The 21,139-nt window shown below is 45.3% G+C and overlaps 1 protein-coding gene across 1 annotated transcript in view; it reads left to right on the top strand.

Moving 5' to 3' along the window:
- The window catches only part of SH3RF1 (SH3 domain containing ring finger 1), a 160,044-nt gene extending 141,855 nt beyond the window's left edge, over positions 1-18,189 (top strand). The window contains exon 12 of the mRNA XM_038400901.2: positions 15,465-18,189. Within this exon, the coding sequence (XP_038256829.1) occupies positions 15,465-15,633 (169 nt within the window). The 3' untranslated portion in view covers positions 15,634-18,189. The remainder of the gene's footprint in view (positions 1-15,464) is intronic.
- Positions 18,190-21,139: the final 2,950 nt, after the last annotated feature.

Here is a 21,139-nt window from a genome sequence, read left to right as displayed (position 1 = left end):
ACACTTAAGTGATTAGGTGCTTGGAGGCCTCCGGCCCCGGGCTGCGGGGCATGCCACAGGCCCATGGCTTCAAGGCTTGCGCTACGTGCTGAAAACCTATGCTAGTTAGTGACCCCCACGACTCGAGTCTAGGTTGCCTGGGGGACGGACATCAAACTGAAAGATATAGGATTTGCAAGGCATTCAAGCCAAGGACAAGGAAAGAAAGAGACTTTCGCCTAAAGCAACTGTTGATGGAGGCTGCATTGCAGCCGCTGGGCCCGGAGCGCCTGACGCCGGCTCAGGCTTCCTCGGTGCGTAGTGCCCTGGAGCTGTGGGGAGACCCGGCACTGGCGAAGCACCATAAACTGTCAGCCCCGGAGCACCAGGCTAGGCCCCGGCACCAATCATCCTCCCCGGTGCAGCCCCGGATGCAGCCTAAAGGAAGGCGTGGTTGTTCCCCGCACAGGAGGATGATGCCTCCCAAGGCACGGAGCACTGACAAGAGTGGGAAGGCCACGGTACCGGCGCTGACACAGGCGGTCCCGGCAGCACTAGCCCCACCGAGCCCAGACCTAAGTGAGCGCAGTGCAAATGATGGGCTTGAGGGCATAACGGATCAGCCCTCTACGCCTGGCACCTTTGAAGCTGCAAAGGACCTCATCGAGCTGTCGGCGGCGAGCCCCCTCCTGTATGGGGAGAACCCTCCGGCACCCATGCCTCAGGCGCCGTCGAGGGGTAAGCTGGCAATGGTGTGCCACTTGAAGACACCGTCCCAGTACCGCTCCCAGAGTTGGTCCCAGTCGAGCTCTGACTCCACAGACTTGCACTTGCCAGCAGCTCCGAAGGTTGGTACCAGCAGCAGGTCAATGTGAAGAAGCACCAAGAAGGGCTCACCGCTCTCCGGCACCGCCCAGAGACCGGCACTGGGAGGAGTTGAGATGGCCCTCATCAGAGGTCTCCGGCAGATGGTCCCGGTCCAGGGAACACCAGTGCCGGTCCCAGGGGTTCCGGTACTGCTCCTGATCCCGCTCAGCGGGGCGCTGCTCCTTCTCCCGCCGGTGCAGATCGTTGGCACCGCCATAGTCTTTGCGATCGGTGTCGCCGCAATCCGGTGCCGGCTCCGGCCACTATAGCTACCCGCACCGGACAGCAGGGACCCTCAGAGGAGCTGGCAACCTCAATGGGGGCTGCCAGGCCATTGGCCCTTCTGGACCCCCTGGGCCTATCAGGAGGACTAAGGGACCCCTTCCAGGGCAAGTTACTCAGTGCAGTGGTCCCGGTCCCCGCACCAACACCAGATGGTGCCGGAGGCAACAGTATCCAGGCCTCCAGCATCCCCTCAGCTTAGACCGGACAGTCTGGCACCAAGCCCAGTGCTGTTCCATGGACTCCCGCCCCGGCCTGAGCCCGGGGCCCCTGCCATGGGAGATGGGGAGCAGGAGGACCAACCAGAAGGGGTCGAGCAGCAGCTAACCTCCTCATCTTCCCCTGATGAGGCGGTGGTGGGTACCGAGGTTTCCGGCCCTCCACCAATAGACCATAGAGCCCACCGGGAACTGCTGCGCAGATTTGCCCAAAATTTGGGGTTGCAGGCCGAGGAGACAGTTGAGCAGGAGAACCCCGTGGTGGACATTTTGAGCCCCAAAGGGCCATCCAGAATAGTGCTCCCACTCATTAAGACCATTCAGTCTAACTATAAGACTATATAGCAGACCTTGGCCTCCAGCGCTCCAACAGCTAAAGGAGTGGAGCGTAAATACTTTGCCCCATATAAGGGCTATGAGTTCCTATTCTGCCACCCGAGTCCATGCTCCCTAGTGGTTTTGGCAGTGAACGAAAGGGAGCACCATGGACAGCAGGCCCCGGCCTCTAAGGCCAAGGAGGCGATACGCCTGGACCTTTTTGGTAGAATGGTGTATTTATTGGGGGTCTTCAGTTGAGGATTGCTAACCAGCAGGCCATCCTCAACAGGTACAATTTCAACTCCTGGGCGGCAGTGGGGAAGTTTAAAGACAACCTCCCGCAAGGTTCCCAACAGGAGTTCACAGTCCTGGTGGACGAGGGCAAGGCAGTAGCCAAGACCTCTCTCCAGGCCTCCTTGGATTCGGCAGACGCGGCAGCTAGAACAATCGCGTCGGGGTGGTCATGAGGCGCTCGGCGTGGCTCCAAGAGTCAGGCCTGCCCCCCGAGGTCCAGAATACGCTCCAGGACCTCCCCTTCGAAGGGTCTGGGCTCTTCTCGGATCAGACAGACGCGAGACTGCATAGCCTCAAGTTTCTGGGTATGCACACCCTGGTGACCCAGAGGAAGCCCTTTAAGCAGCAGCCTGCCCCTCAACGCCAGTACCAGCCTCGCCATAGGCATGAGCCTTATGAGGCAGGGATAACAGGCAACGGCGCAACAACAATAACAACAATAATGCACCGGGCCAGAGCCAAGGCCAGCACAAACCTCAGCCGGGCACCAAGCCAGGCTTTTGAAGGTGCGCTCGAGGACAGCGTACCAGACCAGTCACCGGCTCCATCCCTTTGTTTCCTGAACCGCCTGTCTTGTTTCTCCTGTTCGTGGTCCACCATTACATTGGACCGTTGGGTCTTACGCACGGTGCAGAATGGGTACTCGCTGCAGTTCGCCTCCTTCCCATCCCCCTTCCCCGTCCCTCTTCAGGGACCCCTCATGAGCATCTCCTAGAGGAGGAAGCCCGCTCGCTGCTATGGGTGGGGGCGGTAGAGGCGGTGCCTCACAGCCTAAGGGGAAAAGGGTTCTACTCCCAGTACTTCCTCATCCCCAAGGCAAAGGGGGCCTTCACCCAATCCTAGACCTGCACGGGCTCAACAAATTCCTGGTCAAGGCCCGGTTCCTCATGGTCTCTCTGGGCGCCATCATCCCTTCCCTGGATCTGGGGGACTGGTACGCCACCCTCGACATGAAGGGTGCATACTTTCATATCGCCATTTTCCCAGCACATGGGCGGTTCCTACGCTTCACTGTGGGCTGAGAACATTATCAGTTTGCGGTTCTCCCGTTCGGTCTAGTTGCGGCCCCAAGGGTGTTCACAAAGTGCATGGCAGCGGTGGCGGCCTTCTTACGGAAGCAGAGAATCCAGGTCTACCCGTACCTCGACGACTGACTCCTGGCAGGCCGATCTGAGGCAGAGGTGCGGGGCCATGTGGAGGTGGCCCTGAGATTGTTCCACGAGCTGGGACTCCTGGTCAACATCCCCAAGTCCACGCTCGTACCCACGCAGAGAGTGGAATTCATAGAGGCGGTCCTGGATGCTGTGCAGGCCTGGGCAAGCCTTCTGGTATCCCGATTCCGGACTATCCAACAAGCAGTGGCCTCCCTGCGCCCGTTTCCAACAACAACAGCCAGGTACTGCCTCCAGCTGGTGGGCCACATGGCAGCATGCACGTACGTGGTCAGGCATGCCACACTGAGACTCAGGACTCTGCAGGCGTGGCTCGCTCGGGTATACCCCCAGTCAGGGACCCCCTGGACTTGGTAGTGACAGCCCCAAGGGATGTGCTGGACTCCCTGCTGTGGTGGCAGTCCCAGGCTGTGGTTTGCGAAGGCATCCCCTTTGCCGCTCCACTTCTGGACCTGACGCTGGTGATGGACGCGTCAGATCATGAATGGGGGGCTCACCTGGGGACCTCATAATGCAGGGGTTGTGGTCCGAGGCAGAGCGGTCACTCCATATCAACATGAAGGAGCTCAAGGTGGTTCGTCTCACCTGCCAGACCTTTCACGCCACTCTGAGTGGTCACAGCGTTACAGTTCTGACAGACAATACTACTGCCATATTTTATATAAACAAGCAGGGCAGGGCTCGTTCCTCGCCACTCTGTCGCGAGGCTCTCCTGCTCTGGGACCTTTGCATAGTCCATGCGATTCACCTCGAGGTGTCCCATCTCCCAGGGGTATGGAACGAGCTGGCAGATTCCCTCAGCAAGTCGTACCGCATGTGTGAGTGGACGCTCAGGGCGGACGTCGTGCTTTCGCTCTTCCGCAGATGGGGGTTTCCCTAGGTAGATTTGTTTGCCACCAGGGCCAATGCCCAGTGCCCGTGGTTCTGCTCATTCCAGGGCTGCAGCCCGAGCTCACTCGTGGACATGTTTGCGATCCCGTGGAGAGGGGGCTTCATGTATGCCTTCCCCCCACTCCCCTTGGTGCACAAGGTCCTGCTCAAGGTGCGCAGGGACAAGATTCAGTGATCCTCATTGCCCCAGCCTGGGTCCTCCAACACTGATACACATTGCTCCTAGAGCTGTCGGTGGATGCCCCAGTAGTCCTGCCCCTACACCGGGACCTCATTACACAAGACGGCGGGCGGTTTCTCCACCCCGACCTACAGTCACTGCACCTGATGGCGTGGAGGCTCTGTGGCTAAATGCCCTGGAGAACCAGTGCTCCCTGTCTGTGCAGCAGATTCTGCTTGGCAGTAGAAAGCCCTCTACCAGGGCAGCCTGTATGGCCAAGTGGAAAAGGTTCTCATGTTGGTGTGAACCCTGACAGGTGCAGCCGGTGCAGACCATTCTGGAGTACCTCCTGCACCTCAAGCAGCAAGGGCTAGCCCCGTCCTCACTCAGAATTCACCTGGCAACCATCTCCGCCTTCCATCTGGGGTTCTCGACGGGCTTGGTGTTTTCCCACCCAATGGTGGGGCAGTTCCTTAAAGGGTTGGAGAGGGTGTTCCCGTACTCCCGCCCCCCAGTCCCTCCATGGAACCTTAACCTGGTCCTTTCTAAACTCATGGAACCCCCTTTTGAGCCCCTCGCTACCTGTTCTCTCCTCCACCTTTCCTGGAAGGTGGCGTTTCTGGTTGCGATTACCTCAGCCAGAAGGGTGTCCGAGCTGAGGGCCCTCACCTCTGAGCCACCATACAAAGTATTTCACAAGGACAAGGTGCAGCTCCGGCCGCACCCCAAGTTTCTCCCTAAGGTGGTGTCCCAATTCCATCTGGGCCAGGACTTTTGTCGGCTGGTGTTCTTCCTGAAACCCCATACAGACTTGAGTCACTGCAGCTTGCACACCCTGGATGTGCGTCGAGTGCTGTCGTTCTATTTGGAGCACACCAGGCCCTTTCGCAAATGCACGTAGCTGTTCGTGGCTGTGGCCGAGAGGTTAAAAGGCCTCTCAGTGTCAGTGCAGCAGATTTTGTCTTGGATTACAAGCTGCATCTGGGCGTGCTATGAGCTCGCAGGTGTTCTGGCCCCAGCGGTCATGGCCCACTCGACCAGGGCGCAGGCTACTTTCATGGCATTCCTGGCACAGGTCCGATCCAGGAGATCTGCAGAGCAGCCACCTGGTCTTCGGTGCACGCCTTCATGACCCACTATGCGGTCAACAAGCAGGCCAGAGAGGATGCAGCAGATGGCAGAGCGGTCCTCTGAGCAATTGTTCCGTGACTCCTACCCTCCTCCAGAGGTAAGCTTGTAATGCACCTAATGTGCAATAGATGTGAACAAGCACTCAAAGAAGAAAAAACAGTTACTTACTTTCTCGTAACTGTTCTTCGAGATGTGTTGTTCACGTCCATTCCACCATCCCACCCCCTCCTACCCCTCTGTTGGAGTCGCGAGCAAGAAGGAACTGAAGGGGGTCGGGCCAGCAGGGGTATATATGCGGGGCGCAGTGGCGCCACTCGGGGCCTGCCAGCCCAATGGGAGCTGCTAAGGAAAAAAGTTCCTGATGCTCGTGCACGCAGCGCACACACATCTAATGTGGAATGGATGTGAACACCACATCTCGAAGAACAACAGTTACGAGAAAGTAACCATTTTTTTCCTTATTAGTGTCTGCAGTAGAAAAGGAACTGAGTGGGGGTTAGTCACACAGTGTCGGTTAACTGCCTGCACCAGTGTGAGACAAGGACCTTGCATGTGCGACCCAACCGGGCACTGCTACTAAAAGTCTCTGACTACGAGTGCAGGGACACACAAACACCTAAAGTAGAGCACCCACAGGGGGACACATCTCGAAGAACCTCAGTTACTGCACAAGGTGAGTAACCTCTTTCCAACCAACAGGCCATTGTCAGCAGGTATGCCTACAATACCTGCTTGGCAATGGCTAAGTTTACGGAGTTACTTCCCTCGGATTCCTAGGCTAAACTCTCGGCTTTGGTTGAGGAGGGGATATTTATCTCCAGGGCATCTCTGCAAGCAGCGCTTGATGGGGCAGACACTTCCACTAGAGTCATGGCCAGGGGTGTAGCCATGAGAAGGGGCTCGTGGCTCCAGGTCTCAGGTCTCCCCTTTGAGGTTCAACAGACCATACAGGACTGCCTTACAAAGATGAGACTGTTTTCGGAAAAGACAGATAAAAAGCTAAACAGCCTGAAGGACTCCAGAGCCCACCCTCAGGTCCTTGGGACTCTACACGCCTTTCATTCAGCGGAGACGCTTCCGGCTGCAACCCACTCAGAGGTTCAGTCAGCAGAACTGCCAAGATGGCTCCAGAAAGTGGAACAGAAGCGGCAGGAGAAAGCCGCGTCAACCTTCTGGCCAGAACTCGGGACAACCGAAGCCATCTTCGGGACCTAAGCCAGCCTCTCTGCCCTCCATCATTCCCTCATTGGATCCCGCAGACTGGTATGCCGCCCGCAACTTGTAGGACGCGTACTTTCATATTGTGATCACTCAGCCCCTCAGGAAGTACCTCAGGTTCGTGGTGAACAACACCCACTACCAATTCACAGTCCTCCCATTCGGCCTATCAGCCACCTTCGTCAACCTGGGTCTCCTTTTAAATAAAGCAAAGTCCACTCTGTCCCCCGTCCAGAGGATAGAATCTATAGGGGTAGTATTGGACTCGACCCAGGCCAGGGCATACCTGCCGTAAGCGAGGTTTCAGCCCCTGATCGATATCATTCGAGGCCTCAGACAGTTTTCCACCACCTCAGCAAGAAACTGCCTGAAGCTTCTGGGATACATGGCGGCTTGTACCAATATGGTGCAGCATGCCACTCAGACTTTGACCTCTTCAGTCATGGCTGGCATCAGTATACTGCAAAATGACTGGTGTGACATCAACTTCCTGAACATACTAAGTGACTTTAGCTGGCAACAGTTTTCACTGGGGGTGTAAGAGCAAATCTGACAATGTAGAAAACTGTTGAGGAATTAGTCAGCTCCTGAGGGGAATTGATATCCATAGAGGGAGTCGGAGTCAAGAACCCCGTTTGAGGACTGATTGGGAGAAAGTTATTCGAGACAGTGGGGCAGGGGTGAGCCATGAAGGGGTGTCAAATAATTAGCAGAACCAAGATTTTGGCCTCGGTGGGAATTGAAAATAAAGCTTAATAAATTTTTGCATGACGTTAACTTATAATAGCAATATCATCTTTGTCCTTCTGTTTTCCTGCATTTGAGAAAGTGGGACCTTTATCTATATGGATATAAGATTACTGATTCAGAAAACAGAGGAGTACAGATAATATTGCCAAAAAATCTGGTACAGTTAGCTTGGAGGTAGACTCATGTTTTATGGCTAATGAAACACAGCAATAAATTGGGCGGTAGAGAGAAAAGATACAAGAAATGTATCTTTTTTTTCTCATGATGCTGGCCTTAGAGATTTAGAAAAGATCAGGAATGTCACTATTGCAAATGAAAAGAGGACAGAAAAAACTGAAGACACAAAAATATTTCACAAATACGAAGTGCCATGAAGACTGTGAAATGGAACAAGCCCTTTTAAGGACATTGAGGGGAAATGTGTGACAAGTTGCATAATTCTGGGAAGTTTAAAAGATTTTTTATTATTGCCTGATTAAGAGAATGAAGATGACATTCCAGAAATGGATACATTTCCTTTCCTTTCCTTTTTTTCCCCAACCCGCTTAGGGAACTTTAACAAAGAAATGGGTTTGGAAGGGAAGCAGGGGACAGTGTTTAAAGAGCAAATTAAGTCAGATCCCAGGACCAGATTGCTCATATTCCAAATTTCTAATGATAGTAGAGAACGAACTAAAACACATCAGACCTTCATTCACAACAGAAGAGATACTCAGAGGCTGGAAGCAAACTAATATAACAGCCGTAATTTAAAAAGGGATCAATGGAGACCCAGGGTACCATAGACCTGTGTGGAAAAAAACAAGTCCTCACTCTGCATTTGTCAGCAACAAGTCAGAGACACTTTTTTGCAATTGCAAGGGAAGACTGCTGTCAGAGAGGGGGTCCCCCATCCTTAGGCAGATCTTCGCCAGAAAAACAATTAGGGCAAGCATTCATACCTTTTGTTGCATACAATAATGATCAACAGCTGTGTCTTGAATATACGTATTCCTTCCTGATATCTTACTTTTCTCAGCAGTTCCTGCTACAGTCTGTGTTTCTTTCTTATCTAACACAAGGTCAAAACAGCATCTCTTACAGTTTTTCCCACTCACCCAGGCCCTGCCTTAAAGTCTTGTGTTATTAGAGATAGAATTAGCCTGACTCTTACTCTTTTCCTAAGAAAACTAAGATGTCTGCGTCCAAATCCCTTTCTCCCTTTTTCCACGTCCACACCTGTAACTCTGGCTTTCAGACTGGGAAAGATTTTAGAGTTATGGAACAGGGACAGGCATTAGGGCAACATTTGGAAAGGTTCAAACACATTAAATTAAACATACTTTTCCAAAGGGGTGATCATGCTTGACAAATGTAATTAATTTCTTCAAGGAATTAACAATGAACTGATGGGTGAACCAGCTGACACAGTGTAGTTGGACATAAGGGAGTCTTAAAAGTTAACAAGTATTTCATTGGCAATTAAATATTTAACTTGAAATGTGTTCATAAACAAATGTTCTCTTGTTATGTCTGTGACGCTTCCTAGGAGTTCCCAGGGTTGTGAAGTACCTCACGACCACCTGCCCTTAGCGTGAGGAGTCCTTGACTGCCTGGTGAGGGTCAGTTCCCTAGCACCACTGGCCACAAACAACACAAGCCCACCCTTCTAGGCCTACACAGGCCCCATGGTCTCTATACAGATTAGCACTAGGAACATTCCAACCCCTGAGCCCTCTGAGTGTCTAGACACCCCAGAGTGTTCAGCCCCTGTTGACACTCATGGCTTGTCTACACTTAAAAAGCTGTAAATGCTACATACACCAACAAGAGGACTTCTCCTGTTGGCATAGATAATTCCATGTCCCCAAGAGTGGTAGCTATGTTAATGGGAGAAGCCCTCCCATCAACATAGCGCTGTCTATACCAGGAGTTAAGTTGGTATAACTGTGTCACTCAGGGATATGGATTTTCTACACTTCTGAGCAACGTAGTTATACTGACATAAGTTGCTAGTGTAGACTAAGCCTTCTAGTAGTTACAGATTTGCTGCTTACAAGAAGCAATGCACCCTAGCATACCAGTTACACCTCACACCACAGTCTAACTCACAACACTTAGATACGTTCATGGTGAAAACAAATAAAAGTTATACGTATAGAGATTCAAGTGATAACATGTAGATGTATTGGAAAAAATGATTACATATAAAATAGAATCATAACGCACATTCTAGAACCTAGAATTACTTAACTAGATACTTTCTTGTCTTATAGAGCAATGCACACCCAAAGTCTTTCTAGCATTTTACAGCCAGGCTTGGCTGTGATCTTCTGTTCATGGGACAAGTCACACTCTCAGTTTGCCTCCTTGGTGAAAGATCCAGAGTACAGCTGTCAAGCAATTAAAAAAATTAATTGTGATTAATCACACTGTTGTTAATAGAATACCATTTATTTAAATATTTTTAGATGTTTTCTACATTTTCAAATATATTCATTTCAATTACAACACAGAATACAAAGTGTACAGTGCTCACTTTATTTTTTATTACAAATACTTACACTGTAAAAAAAAAACAAAATAAATAGTATTTTTCAATTCACCTAATACAAGTACTGTAGTTCAATCTCTTTATCATGAAAGTTGAACTTACAAATGTAGAATTATGTACAATAAATAACTGCATTAAAAAATAAAACAGTGTAAAGCTTTAGAGTCTGCAAGTCCGCTCAGTCCTACTTCTTGTTCAGCCAATCGCTCTGACAGACAAGTTTGTTTACATTTGCAGGAGATAATGCTGCCCACTTCTTGTTTACAGTGTCACCTGAAGTTGAGAACAGGTGTTCTCATGGCACCATTGTAGTGGCATCGCAAGATATTTACGTTCCAGATGCATTAAAGATTCATATATCCCTTCATGCTTCAACCACCATTCTAGGGGACATGCATCCATGCTGATGACAGGTTCTGCTTGATAACAATCCAAAGCAGTGTAGATCGATGCGTGTTCATTTTCATCATCTCAGTTAGATGCCACCAGCAGAAGGTTGATTTTCTTTTTTGGTGGTTCGGGTTCTGTAGTTTCCTCATCAGAGTGTTGCTCTTTTAATACTTTTGAAAGCATGCACCACACCTCATCACTCTCAGATTTTGAAAGGCACTCCAGATTCTTAAACCTTGGGTCAAGTACTGTAGCTATCTCTGATTAGTACCTTCTTTGCGTTTTGTCAAATCTGCAGTGAAAGTGTTCTTAAAATGAACAACATGTGCTGGGTCATCATCCGAGACTGCTATAATAGGAAGTATATGGCAGAATGTGGGTAAAACAGAGCAGGGGACATAGAATTCTCCCCCCAAGGAGTTCGGTCACAAATTTAATTAACACGTTTTTTTTTTTAACAAGCATCATCAGCATAGAAGGATGTCCTCTGGAATGGTGGCCGAAGCATGAAGGGGCATACAAATGTTTAGCATATCTGGCATGTAAATACCTTGCAATGCTGGCTACAAAAGTGCCATGCAAATGCGTGTTCTCACTTTCTGGTGACATTATAAATAAGAAGAGTGCAGCACTATATCCTGTAAATGTAACAACAACAAAAATCTACATTTGTAAGTTGTATTTTCACCACACAGAGATTGCACAACAATACTTATATGAGGTGAATTGAAAAATACTATTTGTTTTGTTTATCTTTTACAGTGCAAATATATGTAATCAAGAATAATATACACTTTGATTTCAGTTACAACACAGAATACAATATATACAAAACTGTAGAAAAACATCCAAAATATTTAATAAATTTTAATTGGTATTCTATTGTTTAATAGTGCAATTAAAACTGTGAGTAATGGCAATTAATTTTTATCATGATTAATTTTTTTTAGTTAATCGCATGAGTTAACTGACAGCCCTAATCCAGGGTTCATGTTTGCACCACATATATTTACAAACAATCCATTGTTGTTGTTCAGAAGCAGGATGCCCCCTGTAGGTTGTTTTTTCCAGTATATTCCTTTCTTGTAGATTTTGCAATCTCTTAATCAGTATCCGTCTCAGAGTGCAAGTAGGACATGCACTGGGCGACACAATACACAATGGCCAGACGGGAGATAATCTGATTACCTGCCTTAAGAACATAATTTTCAATATAGACACAACTGCTTAAATATTATCTCTACGTACATTTTGCAGTTATTATCATGACCAATGGGCTGCTGACTCTCAGTAAAGACATCACATGCCACCCTTTAGTGAATTATTATGCATATATCCAATCCAGGGGATGCCAGTAAAACTCTACGCATCCCTGTGCTCTCTGCCAATTGGCAACAAGAGGTTCCTGGGTTACAGTGTCAAACCAGGATTTGAACCCAAGTTGACAGAAGTGAAAGGTAATGCATAAACCTGTGGTATTTTTTAGGCAAGTAGAGTAAGAAGGTTGTGGGTAAGTACCTGATAACATACCCTACGTGATTTATTCTCTACTTGCCCAAAGCCATACCTCCTTGTCTACATTGCTGTTTTTAGCAGTGTAGTGTCCTGTTGCCTGCCCCCACACCCTGCGGGAGCCCTCCTCTGCTGTCTGCTTTCTGCCAGAGCCTTTCACTGACTTGTGTAGCTACACTCTGCAATGTGGATGTACCCTGCCTTTCACTGCAGTGTGTCGCTACAAGTATGCTTAGGGTGGCCATACGTCCCATTTCGGCCGAGACAATCCCATTTTAAGCTCTGTCCTGGCCATCCTGACTTTTTTGACACAAATGAGCATCCCGTTTGCTCTTCCCCACTGATCAGTTGACAAGAACAAACAAACAAATGCCCAGTTTACCAAGAAAGTTGGGCATGCCCAACAGAGGAACATTGGGTGGGGGGACGGCGATGCAAAGTGCCGGGCAACAGGGCTCAGGAGTCAGCTCCAGCCCCAGGCAGCATAGGGCTCAGCCCCAGCCACAGGTGGCATGGAGCTTGGGGGCGGGCAGCCCCAGTCGCCGGTAGCATGGGACATGGAGCCTGGGAAGGGGGAGGGAGATTACAATCCCTTTATACATTTGGGGCAGTTAAGTTCCTGTAGATCCCCCTTATATTCTTTTAGCAAATTTGACTAAATTGTCCATAGTCAAATGATTTCAATTAGATAATGTTTTTGTCTGGATTATTTACAGACATTCCTTTGGAAGAGGGCCCATTTTAACTTCAGAATGGCTGCAAAGAAACCAAGAATTTTCTTTCTATAACACTTTTCCTTTTTAACACTGTTACAATGTTCAATTGCTTAATTCCCTCCAGCCTCTGCAGAGGTAACTTCTCACTCTTTTTTTCTTAAATCACTTGCTTATCTCCCAAAATAACATGTCCATCAACTCAGATTTCACCATTCCAAGTACTATTTCAGGGATCTGAATTCCCCATGTTTGCACTTACTCCTTTCCTTACTCCTGCCACTATGCCCTCAGGGCTTCCTGCCTGCTTGTCTGGGTCCGATCCTGTTTTCCTCGCTGCACCGTCCCTTTCCTTGGGCACAGGGTTTGTTCCACTACCAATTTAGCAAGGAGGGTGGGCTCCTTAATTAGCTCCCACCCCTCCTGGTCCTTTTCCTTAAACATTTCTTTCAAAATTGTGAAATCACCACAAAATCACTCACAAGAAATACTACACTGCCCAAACTCCTATATCCTTCAGAGTTTGGTTTAACAGAGCAAGATCTGTTTAAAAGAAGTAATCTTTGAAAAAAATATCATCTTTGGATTGCTTTCTTTTAAACATTTCCTACACAGGTGCTCCCACTATTTGCCCACACTCCTATCTCCTTCAGAGTTGGGTCTCATATAGAAAATATCACCAGAACATATTTCTTTATGAATCTCTTTTATCTTTATAACTCTTTCGTTACAATCCGTTAGTACAGCTCTTAAGGTTTTTCTAGTCACTTGAAATTTCATGTTGCCCACGCCGACACCGGGACTTACAGTGTTCACCCCCCTGGGCTGGAGGGAGAGACGCTAAGGCTCCCTCTATATTACTCGGTCCTCTACCACTGAGGGTCCATACACCAAATCCAAAACCCTTCTTGGGCAGAACGAGAAACCCTAAATTCTCCTTTTATGCTCAGTCATGCTACGACTGAGGGTGTATGCACCGAGGATTTTTCCTTGTGCTTCGAGCGAGGGTCTTTAAGCTCTCCTCCTATTGCCTGGCACTTCTACGGCCAGGGGTAGTAGACCCACGTACACCCTTCCCCAGCTGAGCGGGGTGGAGAGAGGAATGCTAAACCACTCTCCATTTCTCAGTCATGCTATGACTGAGGGTGGGACACACCTTTAATCCTAAAATCCTCAACATGAAATACCAACCGTGCCGGGCCAGAGCAAACATGAAATACCAAGGGCAGACCACTTGGTGCGCTCCACCGCTCCCGCCCCCACCCCGCGCCATTCTCCACCAAAATTGTAACATTTATGTTACCAATCTGCCTGGGGCGTCAGGTGATCAGGCTGAGGCTGCAGGATCGTTAGGGAAAGAGATGGAGCACACAAAGTGACTACGTTCTAAAGTTTTATTAATAAAATAACAACGGTGAGTGCTGGGGCTCCCCATGTCACTCAGGGGAAGAAAAAAAGCGTTAGTGCCTGCGCCCTAACCCACTTTGATACTCTCACACGCACAACCTGAGGCTGGCCAACCCTGGGTGTAACATCAGAAGAAGAGGGGGAAGGGTTGACGAGAGTTCTGTCCTGTGCACAAGCCGTCAAGGGTCCACTGTTGATCTCTGATTTGCTTCAGCTCTCAGGAGGGTTTTAAGTCCTGGGGTCTTTTGGGGGCGTTCTGTTTAGGGACCTCTGTCCTCCGTACTCTTTGTACCAGTCTAAACCGGCCTTCCATGGCTTCCTCAGCTTTCCCAAAACGCACCAGCTTCAGGGACACAACACAGTGGTTTTTCTCCTCGCTGGCCTTCACCGTCTCACTAGTTTTCGCAGTTCCTGCAATTCTGTCCAACTCAATCCTCCTTTCTCACGGCTGGTCGGGGTTGGAATCCAGGCCCCCGTCTTTCTTGGCAGGCAGCCGAGAGTCGGTTGTGTGCTGTGGCCTTGGGCTAGAGTCAGCGTCTTATCTTGGGACCTAGCTGGAGCGTCAAGTTAACCCATTCCCTTCTCCTTTCCTCCCTCTACGGCCTCTTGTAACCTGCAAAGGAATCTTTCACTCCACACTCATACCTGCAACCCTTCCCACAATACATTTTACCACATATACAAGCGCTATTAACATGCAATGCTAAACTGCTTACCCAGGGATCCCCATGCGGGGGGACAGTTATATTGTGACACTTGGGGGGGGTGTCCCATTTTTATTTTAGGAAATATGGTCACTTTATGTATGCTGCATGCCGTTGTCAGTGATGTGTAGAATAGACATAGCCCAAGATGACTGAATGGACCTATATGTGCTTAAAACAGATTTGAGAGAAAGTGAGTTTTAGGAACTGTTTTTAATTTGGTATGTAACTTGTGAGTGTAAGAGGATTAATTTTATATTACAGCGAGATAACTGGAAAGAGCTTTTTCTTATGGTATTTGAAGAAAATGTTTTTTTCTTCAACAGTCCAGATGCCAGAGGAAAATTCTGATCTACATGTTATGTACAGTAATTATTTATTATTTATGTTACTGTAGCCCCAAAACATGCTAGGCACTGTCTAAACAAATAAGGTACCACGCTTCTTACTCTGAAGATCTTATAATCTAGAAAGACAAAAATAATAAACATGCAAGCAAGTACATGTCTTGTTACTCTTTTAAAATATGCCACCACATAATCATGCAATTGGTAAATGAAGTACAGTTACTGCTGTGCAGTCTTTAAGTCTGATTATTGTTAAGTCACTGTAGCTGGAAGAAGACAGCACATATATATCCAAAAATGGGTTTACATTTCTTTCCCATTGTGTGTCATAACCATCATATATTTTTACAGGGATCTTAATGAAAGACCATAAGAGATATTTTATATGCATTTAACTTGGATTCCTTATGTTAACATTCTATTGTTTTCTGTCCAGGATACATTTATTTTTTAGTTCTTATGAGCTCTGTAACTAGTTCCAGGAAGCTTCCCATTCTGATAACATGTATGGGAACTTTTTTGTAAACAGTACAACATTCTGTAAAAATCCTAAACTAAAATGCCTTTTTATTTTACAGATACAGGGTCGTGGTCTCCTATCCCCCTCAGAGTGAAGCAGAACTTGAACTTAAGGAAGGGGACATTGTTTTTGTACACAAAAAACGTGAGGATGGCTGGTTCAAAGGCACACTGCAACGAAATGGAAAAACTGGCCTTTTCCCTGGCAGCTTTGTAGAAAACATCTAAGAAGATCCTTTTCAACAGATGCAAATCACACTACACTATGAAATAGCACAAATATATTAGCAGAAAGAGTGCAGTCATGGAAGACTTTCAAATGACAGTAATATAAACAAAATTATATATATTTCTCCAGTGTTCTATAGCACAATTGCAAGCAAACAAAGGTGATGAAGGCATCTGCTGTTTTTATCACTTTGAATTCTTAAGTGTAATGTGTGCCTTGTACTGTCTCATTTATTATACAGGGGAACTCTTTTTCCTTCAAAGATGTTACACAAATGAACAATTGTTTACAAGGCTGTAACTAATTTATTCTTTCTTTAAAACTTGAATTTTGTGTAATAGCTAAATTCTTGTGATTATGATTTTAACAAATTATTAATTTATAAAATGTTAGCTAAGGGGAAGCTGGATTCTCTCCTTATGAGTGAGTATCTCTGACATAGAGCCTCCCATTTTTCCTCCTGACTTTTTCCCCCACTGTGTATGACAGTGGAATTAGTCTGTTTTATGGGTTAATGTTGAGTTATGGTGATGATGTGATGTCAAACTGAAATTGCAAACTGGAAAAAAATGGAGTTGTGTGGGTTTTTTTCCTTAGGACAGAATATATCAGTTGTTCTTGAGTCTAATTCTGCTTCTTAATAACTGCTCAAGCAGTGTAACATTTCTGGAAGGCAAAGGTATAACAGTGCAACTAAATAAACCTCAACAGTCTGAAGGAGTGGAAGGAAGAAATTGAGAGGATGCCAATAAGAAATTCCCTGTAGCTTCTGTTTGTTCAAGAATTTGGATAGCTGAACAAAGTTTAACTTTGCATATTTGGCTAGTTCTTTGGGCTTTTAGTACTCTCAGGATGTAACTGAGATGAAAAAGAATGTTAAAGCACAACAGTAGAACAAATTATATTTGGGAAACACTCCTAGTTTGATAACAGCAACTTATTTTCTAGGGTTGAAAATTTGAGTAAAATTCAAGTTGTATTCAATGTCTAAAAATGCCTAAGAAATTTAATTTGCTTTGTTTTCTTTTCAAAGTGATTTGCATGACCAGGAGATGTTTTAAAATGTTTGAGCAATAGTGATGGTAAGTGATGCACTTGTGTTTAAAGTAAAAAGCTGTAAAGAGACACTGTGAAAACTTCGCTAAATTTTTAACCATTGCTACTTTGATACATTCTGACTTTTTCATTGTCTTGCATGTATTACTGAAATCTCACAGTAATGTAAACTGTGCATGGTTTGTATTTTTCATTCCAATTTCCTGTTGTGGGTTATTTTGCTCTGGAATTTGCCTGTTGCAGGGGATATTAAGTAAACCAGAATTCTGTTGTAGTCCAAAATCCACTGACCAAGACTAGTGAGTGACTCACTCTCAACACAGTAGGTATCCAGTGTTTGAGTCAGTAATAAAACATTTTTACATCACTCCAGGTGATAGGTGTAAAGAAGAAATCCTGCAAGGAGAACACTACTTTTACTCTTTGCGAGTTTTGTGAGAGGTTTGATGCTGGAGAACCCACAGCATCCAGCCGAACTTGTCTTTTTTACATTGCTTAATTATAATGGTTTCATTGCTCTCACTTGCAAGCTACTAAGCACCATCAATTGCCATAAAAGTCGATGGAAGTTGAGGATGTTCAGCATCTCACAAAGTGGGGCCAGCAGTGTGATTGTAATATTGTGCAGCACACAGAAAGAGGACTATACTAGCTGGTGATGAATTAAGTCATTGGCATAACTTCTGATTAAAATGCAACAGAAAATTTAATTTTAAGAATTACAAATGGAAGAATAATGAACATTAACCGTAAGGATTTCTTGCAATATCAGGTAGTGTCATGATGATCTTAAAAATAAATATATATAAATATATATAGCTGGAAATGACATCATTCCTAAGCTAACCATCTGTATGAAACACTGTACAATTCAGTTCTTCTGCTTTTAAAATATTTTTAAATAATTTACTTGAATATTCATGTAATATATTAAGGTTTTGTGAAATGAACTTTAGTTAGAAAGAAGCTGTCATCAGCTTTCATCAGCATAAATTGACACTCGTGTCAAAATATTCTTATTTTGGGAAATTAGTGCATTTTATATTTAAAAAAAAGACTACTAAACGTTTAAAAAAAACATTTTTTTTCTAGCTCTCTACTCTCCATACTTTGTGACTAAAGTACTTCTATTCATAAGGTTTCAAGGTGTAAAGTCGTTTAAAATATCAGCTGTTAATAGTTCTGTTAGATTAAATACATTTTCTATTGACTTTTTAAAGACACTAAATTAATGTTTTGTAACAAGGACTTGTTACACAGCAGTGCAACAATGATTTAAAATGCAGTTTATCATGCCTTTCTTGTAATCTTTGTAGGGTTGGTTTTTGTTTTTCGGGATTAAGTCAGTGTAAAAACAGACAAACCCTGTGCATTTGTTTTGTGTAATTCCATAAAGAATTTTTGTAAAATATTTTATGTCTATCTTTGTGGTCCAGGAAATATTAAGTATTGATTTACTGTGTTAAGCTCCGATTCCTAATAAATATTTTCTTAGCAAACATCTTAAGCAGAAAGCGTATGCAAAAATTAAATAGAAATTACTCATAACAAGTTTACAAATAAAACTAACAAAATTTAATTTCAGAATTCACAGGAGGATGTGTGTGTTTATAAAGAAAAAAAATATTCAAATACCGTAAGATGCATTTCAAGGGGAAGTTCAGAAAAATATAATGTAGTAGCAGCAAGGAGGACTAGATGAGCTGACTGATCTTTTCTATATCGATGATTCTGTGAATAATCTCACCACAAAAAGATTTCCATGCCAAGTTGAACATGTCTGATTACATCAGTTTAGGACTGGCAGAGTATCATCAGGTACATATGAATAATAAAGTGTTTCCCTGGAAGGATAAGTGTCTGGTACATTTGGATAATCATTTTCAGATTACAACAGCAGGAATTCTTTTGGACTTTATTGCAAAATTCAGTGTCTAAAACCGCAAGAAAAGAAGTTAACATGGTTTTGTGTATGTGTGAATGAGGGAGGTCAGACCAGCATATCTCTTCATTTTTAGAAGCATTTGAAGAAATTATGTACCCAAATCATACTGACAAAATAATGTAATTTATCTGCTTTGTTATGAATTTATCACCACAATGTTATTACAGAGAAGTGAATGTTGTTTACAGTCAGGGCAATATTAATCACTGGTGTAAATAGATGCAACTCAATGAAATCAGTGCACTCTTTTCACCAGTATCTATTCAGCTCTGAGTGTCTTAATCTGACCTTCTACATGCACTTTCTAATTTTGTCTGTAAATATCCCCCCACCCAACTTGACAAATGTTTACCTTGCATGCTGTTCTGCCCTTTGGACATTGAAAATGTACAGATAATTACAAACATGGGATGAAAAAAGAAAAGGAGTACTTGTGGCACCTTAGAGACTAACAAATTTATTAGAGCATAAGCTTTCGTGAGCTACAGCTCACCCGAAAGCTTATGCTCAAATAAATTTGTTAGTCTCTAAGGTGCCACAAGTACTCCTTTTCTTTTTGCGAATACAGACTAACACGGCTGCTACTCTGAAACCAAACATGGGATGGAATTTCAACCCATATTTAATAGTTACTGCTAATTCTGCTTACATGACTCAATAGCCATACAACTCTTAAAATGTAATATACACTTTAGGCCGATGGAGAGTGATTGTTTTATATTCAGGGTAGACAGGAAAGGAGTATGTTTTAATGTAAAATGGCAAGAGACTGGTTGAGAAAAGGGAGAGAAGGAATGAGTAGAGAAGAGGGAAGAGATGCAAGATGGAATGGTGTTGCCACAAATGGGAAGGGGCTAGAAGAGAACATGAGATGGGGACCCCAGTTTTAGGGATGGCTTGAAGGATGAGAAGGTAAAGGAAAGGGGGACATCCTATTTTATGGTATGCATTTCCTTGAACAAAGTGCAATACAAACCCACTGTCTGGCTGTGGTGTAGCACCAAGCTTTACAATGAGATGTCTTCTCTCGATGCCACAGATTAACAATATGCCTGCCCTACCTTTGACTGCAGCAATAACTGTATCATAATCTACAATGGTTTGATGCTTTGTATAAGCATTTTTTGTTTTCCTTTTCTTTTATGCAGAGTAGTCTCAGGGTGACCAAATTGCCTTGCCTAATGTCAAACAGTTCACTTTAACTTCACTCATGATGAGTGCTCCTTTTTACCTTTGAGGGTTTCAGAGTGCTGTTCTGAGATATTTGGATATTGCTTCCCATGTAAGTATCATGATCCATGTGGGAGCTGTACTACATAGGGCACAGTCTTTCTGTTTGATATCTTTGCGTTGGAACCAAATTGAGATATTGTCTATTCTTTTTATTATAAATTGATTAGTCTTAGAAAAACAAGTTCCTTTCTCCCCGGTGCATTTGATAAGTTATTGTGGATCCCCACCATATTTGCATAATTTGAACATGAGAGGCACATTATACCACATAAATTCAAACAATAAATAAACCAAACGAATTGGGGCATGCAATAAGTGGGCACAGACTAGGGTTTGTGTTTGGTTTGTGTGTTGTAATCACCTCCAGCCATGGCCTCTATTTTTTTAAAAAAGAAAAAAAGTCCTCCTTAATTTATATCACCAAAAAGGCTATGTCTACACTATGAAATTAGGTTGAATTTATTGAAGTCGGTTTTGTAGAAAGCGTTTTTATAGAGTCGATTGTGTGTCCCCACACAAATGCTCTAAGTGCATGTAGTCAGCGGAGAGTGTACACAGTACTGAGGCAACTGTCGACTTCCGGAGTGTTGCACTGTGGGTAGCTATCCCACAGTTCCCGCAGTTTCCGCCACCCATTTGAATTCTGGGTAGAAATCCCAGTGCCTGATGGGACTAAAACATTGTCGTGGGTGGTTCTGGGTACATATCGTCAGGCCCCCCTTCCCTCCCTCCTTCCATGAAAGCAAGGGCAAACAATCATTTTGTGCCTTTTTTCTTGAGTTACCTGTGCAGACACCATACCACGGCAAGCATGGAGCCCGCTCAGCTAACCGTCACCGTATGTCTCCTGGGTGCTGGCAGATGCGGTACTGCATTGCTACACAGCAGCACTTTATTCCTTTTGACAATGCAGTATGACTGGTAGCCATTGTTGATGTAGTCCTGGGTGCTCTTTTAACCGACCTCGATGAAGTCAGGGGTGCTGGGGCAAACATGGGAGTGACTCAGCCAGGTCATTTCCCTTTTAAGTTTCGTCTCATGGCAATTGAGTCCTACCGGCAGTGCACTGTCTTTTAATCAGCAGCCAGCAGAAGACGATGGCCAGTAGTCATACTGCACCGTCTTCTGCCGAGCACCCAGGAGATGACAATGGCTAGCGGTCGTACTGCAGTCTGTTGCCAGCAAGAAGTATAAAGATAGATGAAGTGGCTCAAAACAAGAAATAGACCAGATTTGTTTTGTATTCATTTTCTCCTCCCTCCCTCCGTGAA

The sequence above is a fragment of the Dermochelys coriacea genome, chromosome 4 (genome assembly GCF_009764565.3).
Source record: "Dermochelys coriacea isolate rDerCor1 chromosome 4, rDerCor1.pri.v4, whole genome shotgun sequence".
Lineage (NCBI taxonomy): Eukaryota > Metazoa > Chordata > Testudines > Dermochelyidae > Dermochelys > Dermochelys coriacea.
Note: the sequence above shows the minus strand (reverse complement) of the source record. Positions and strands in the feature narration are given on the sequence as shown.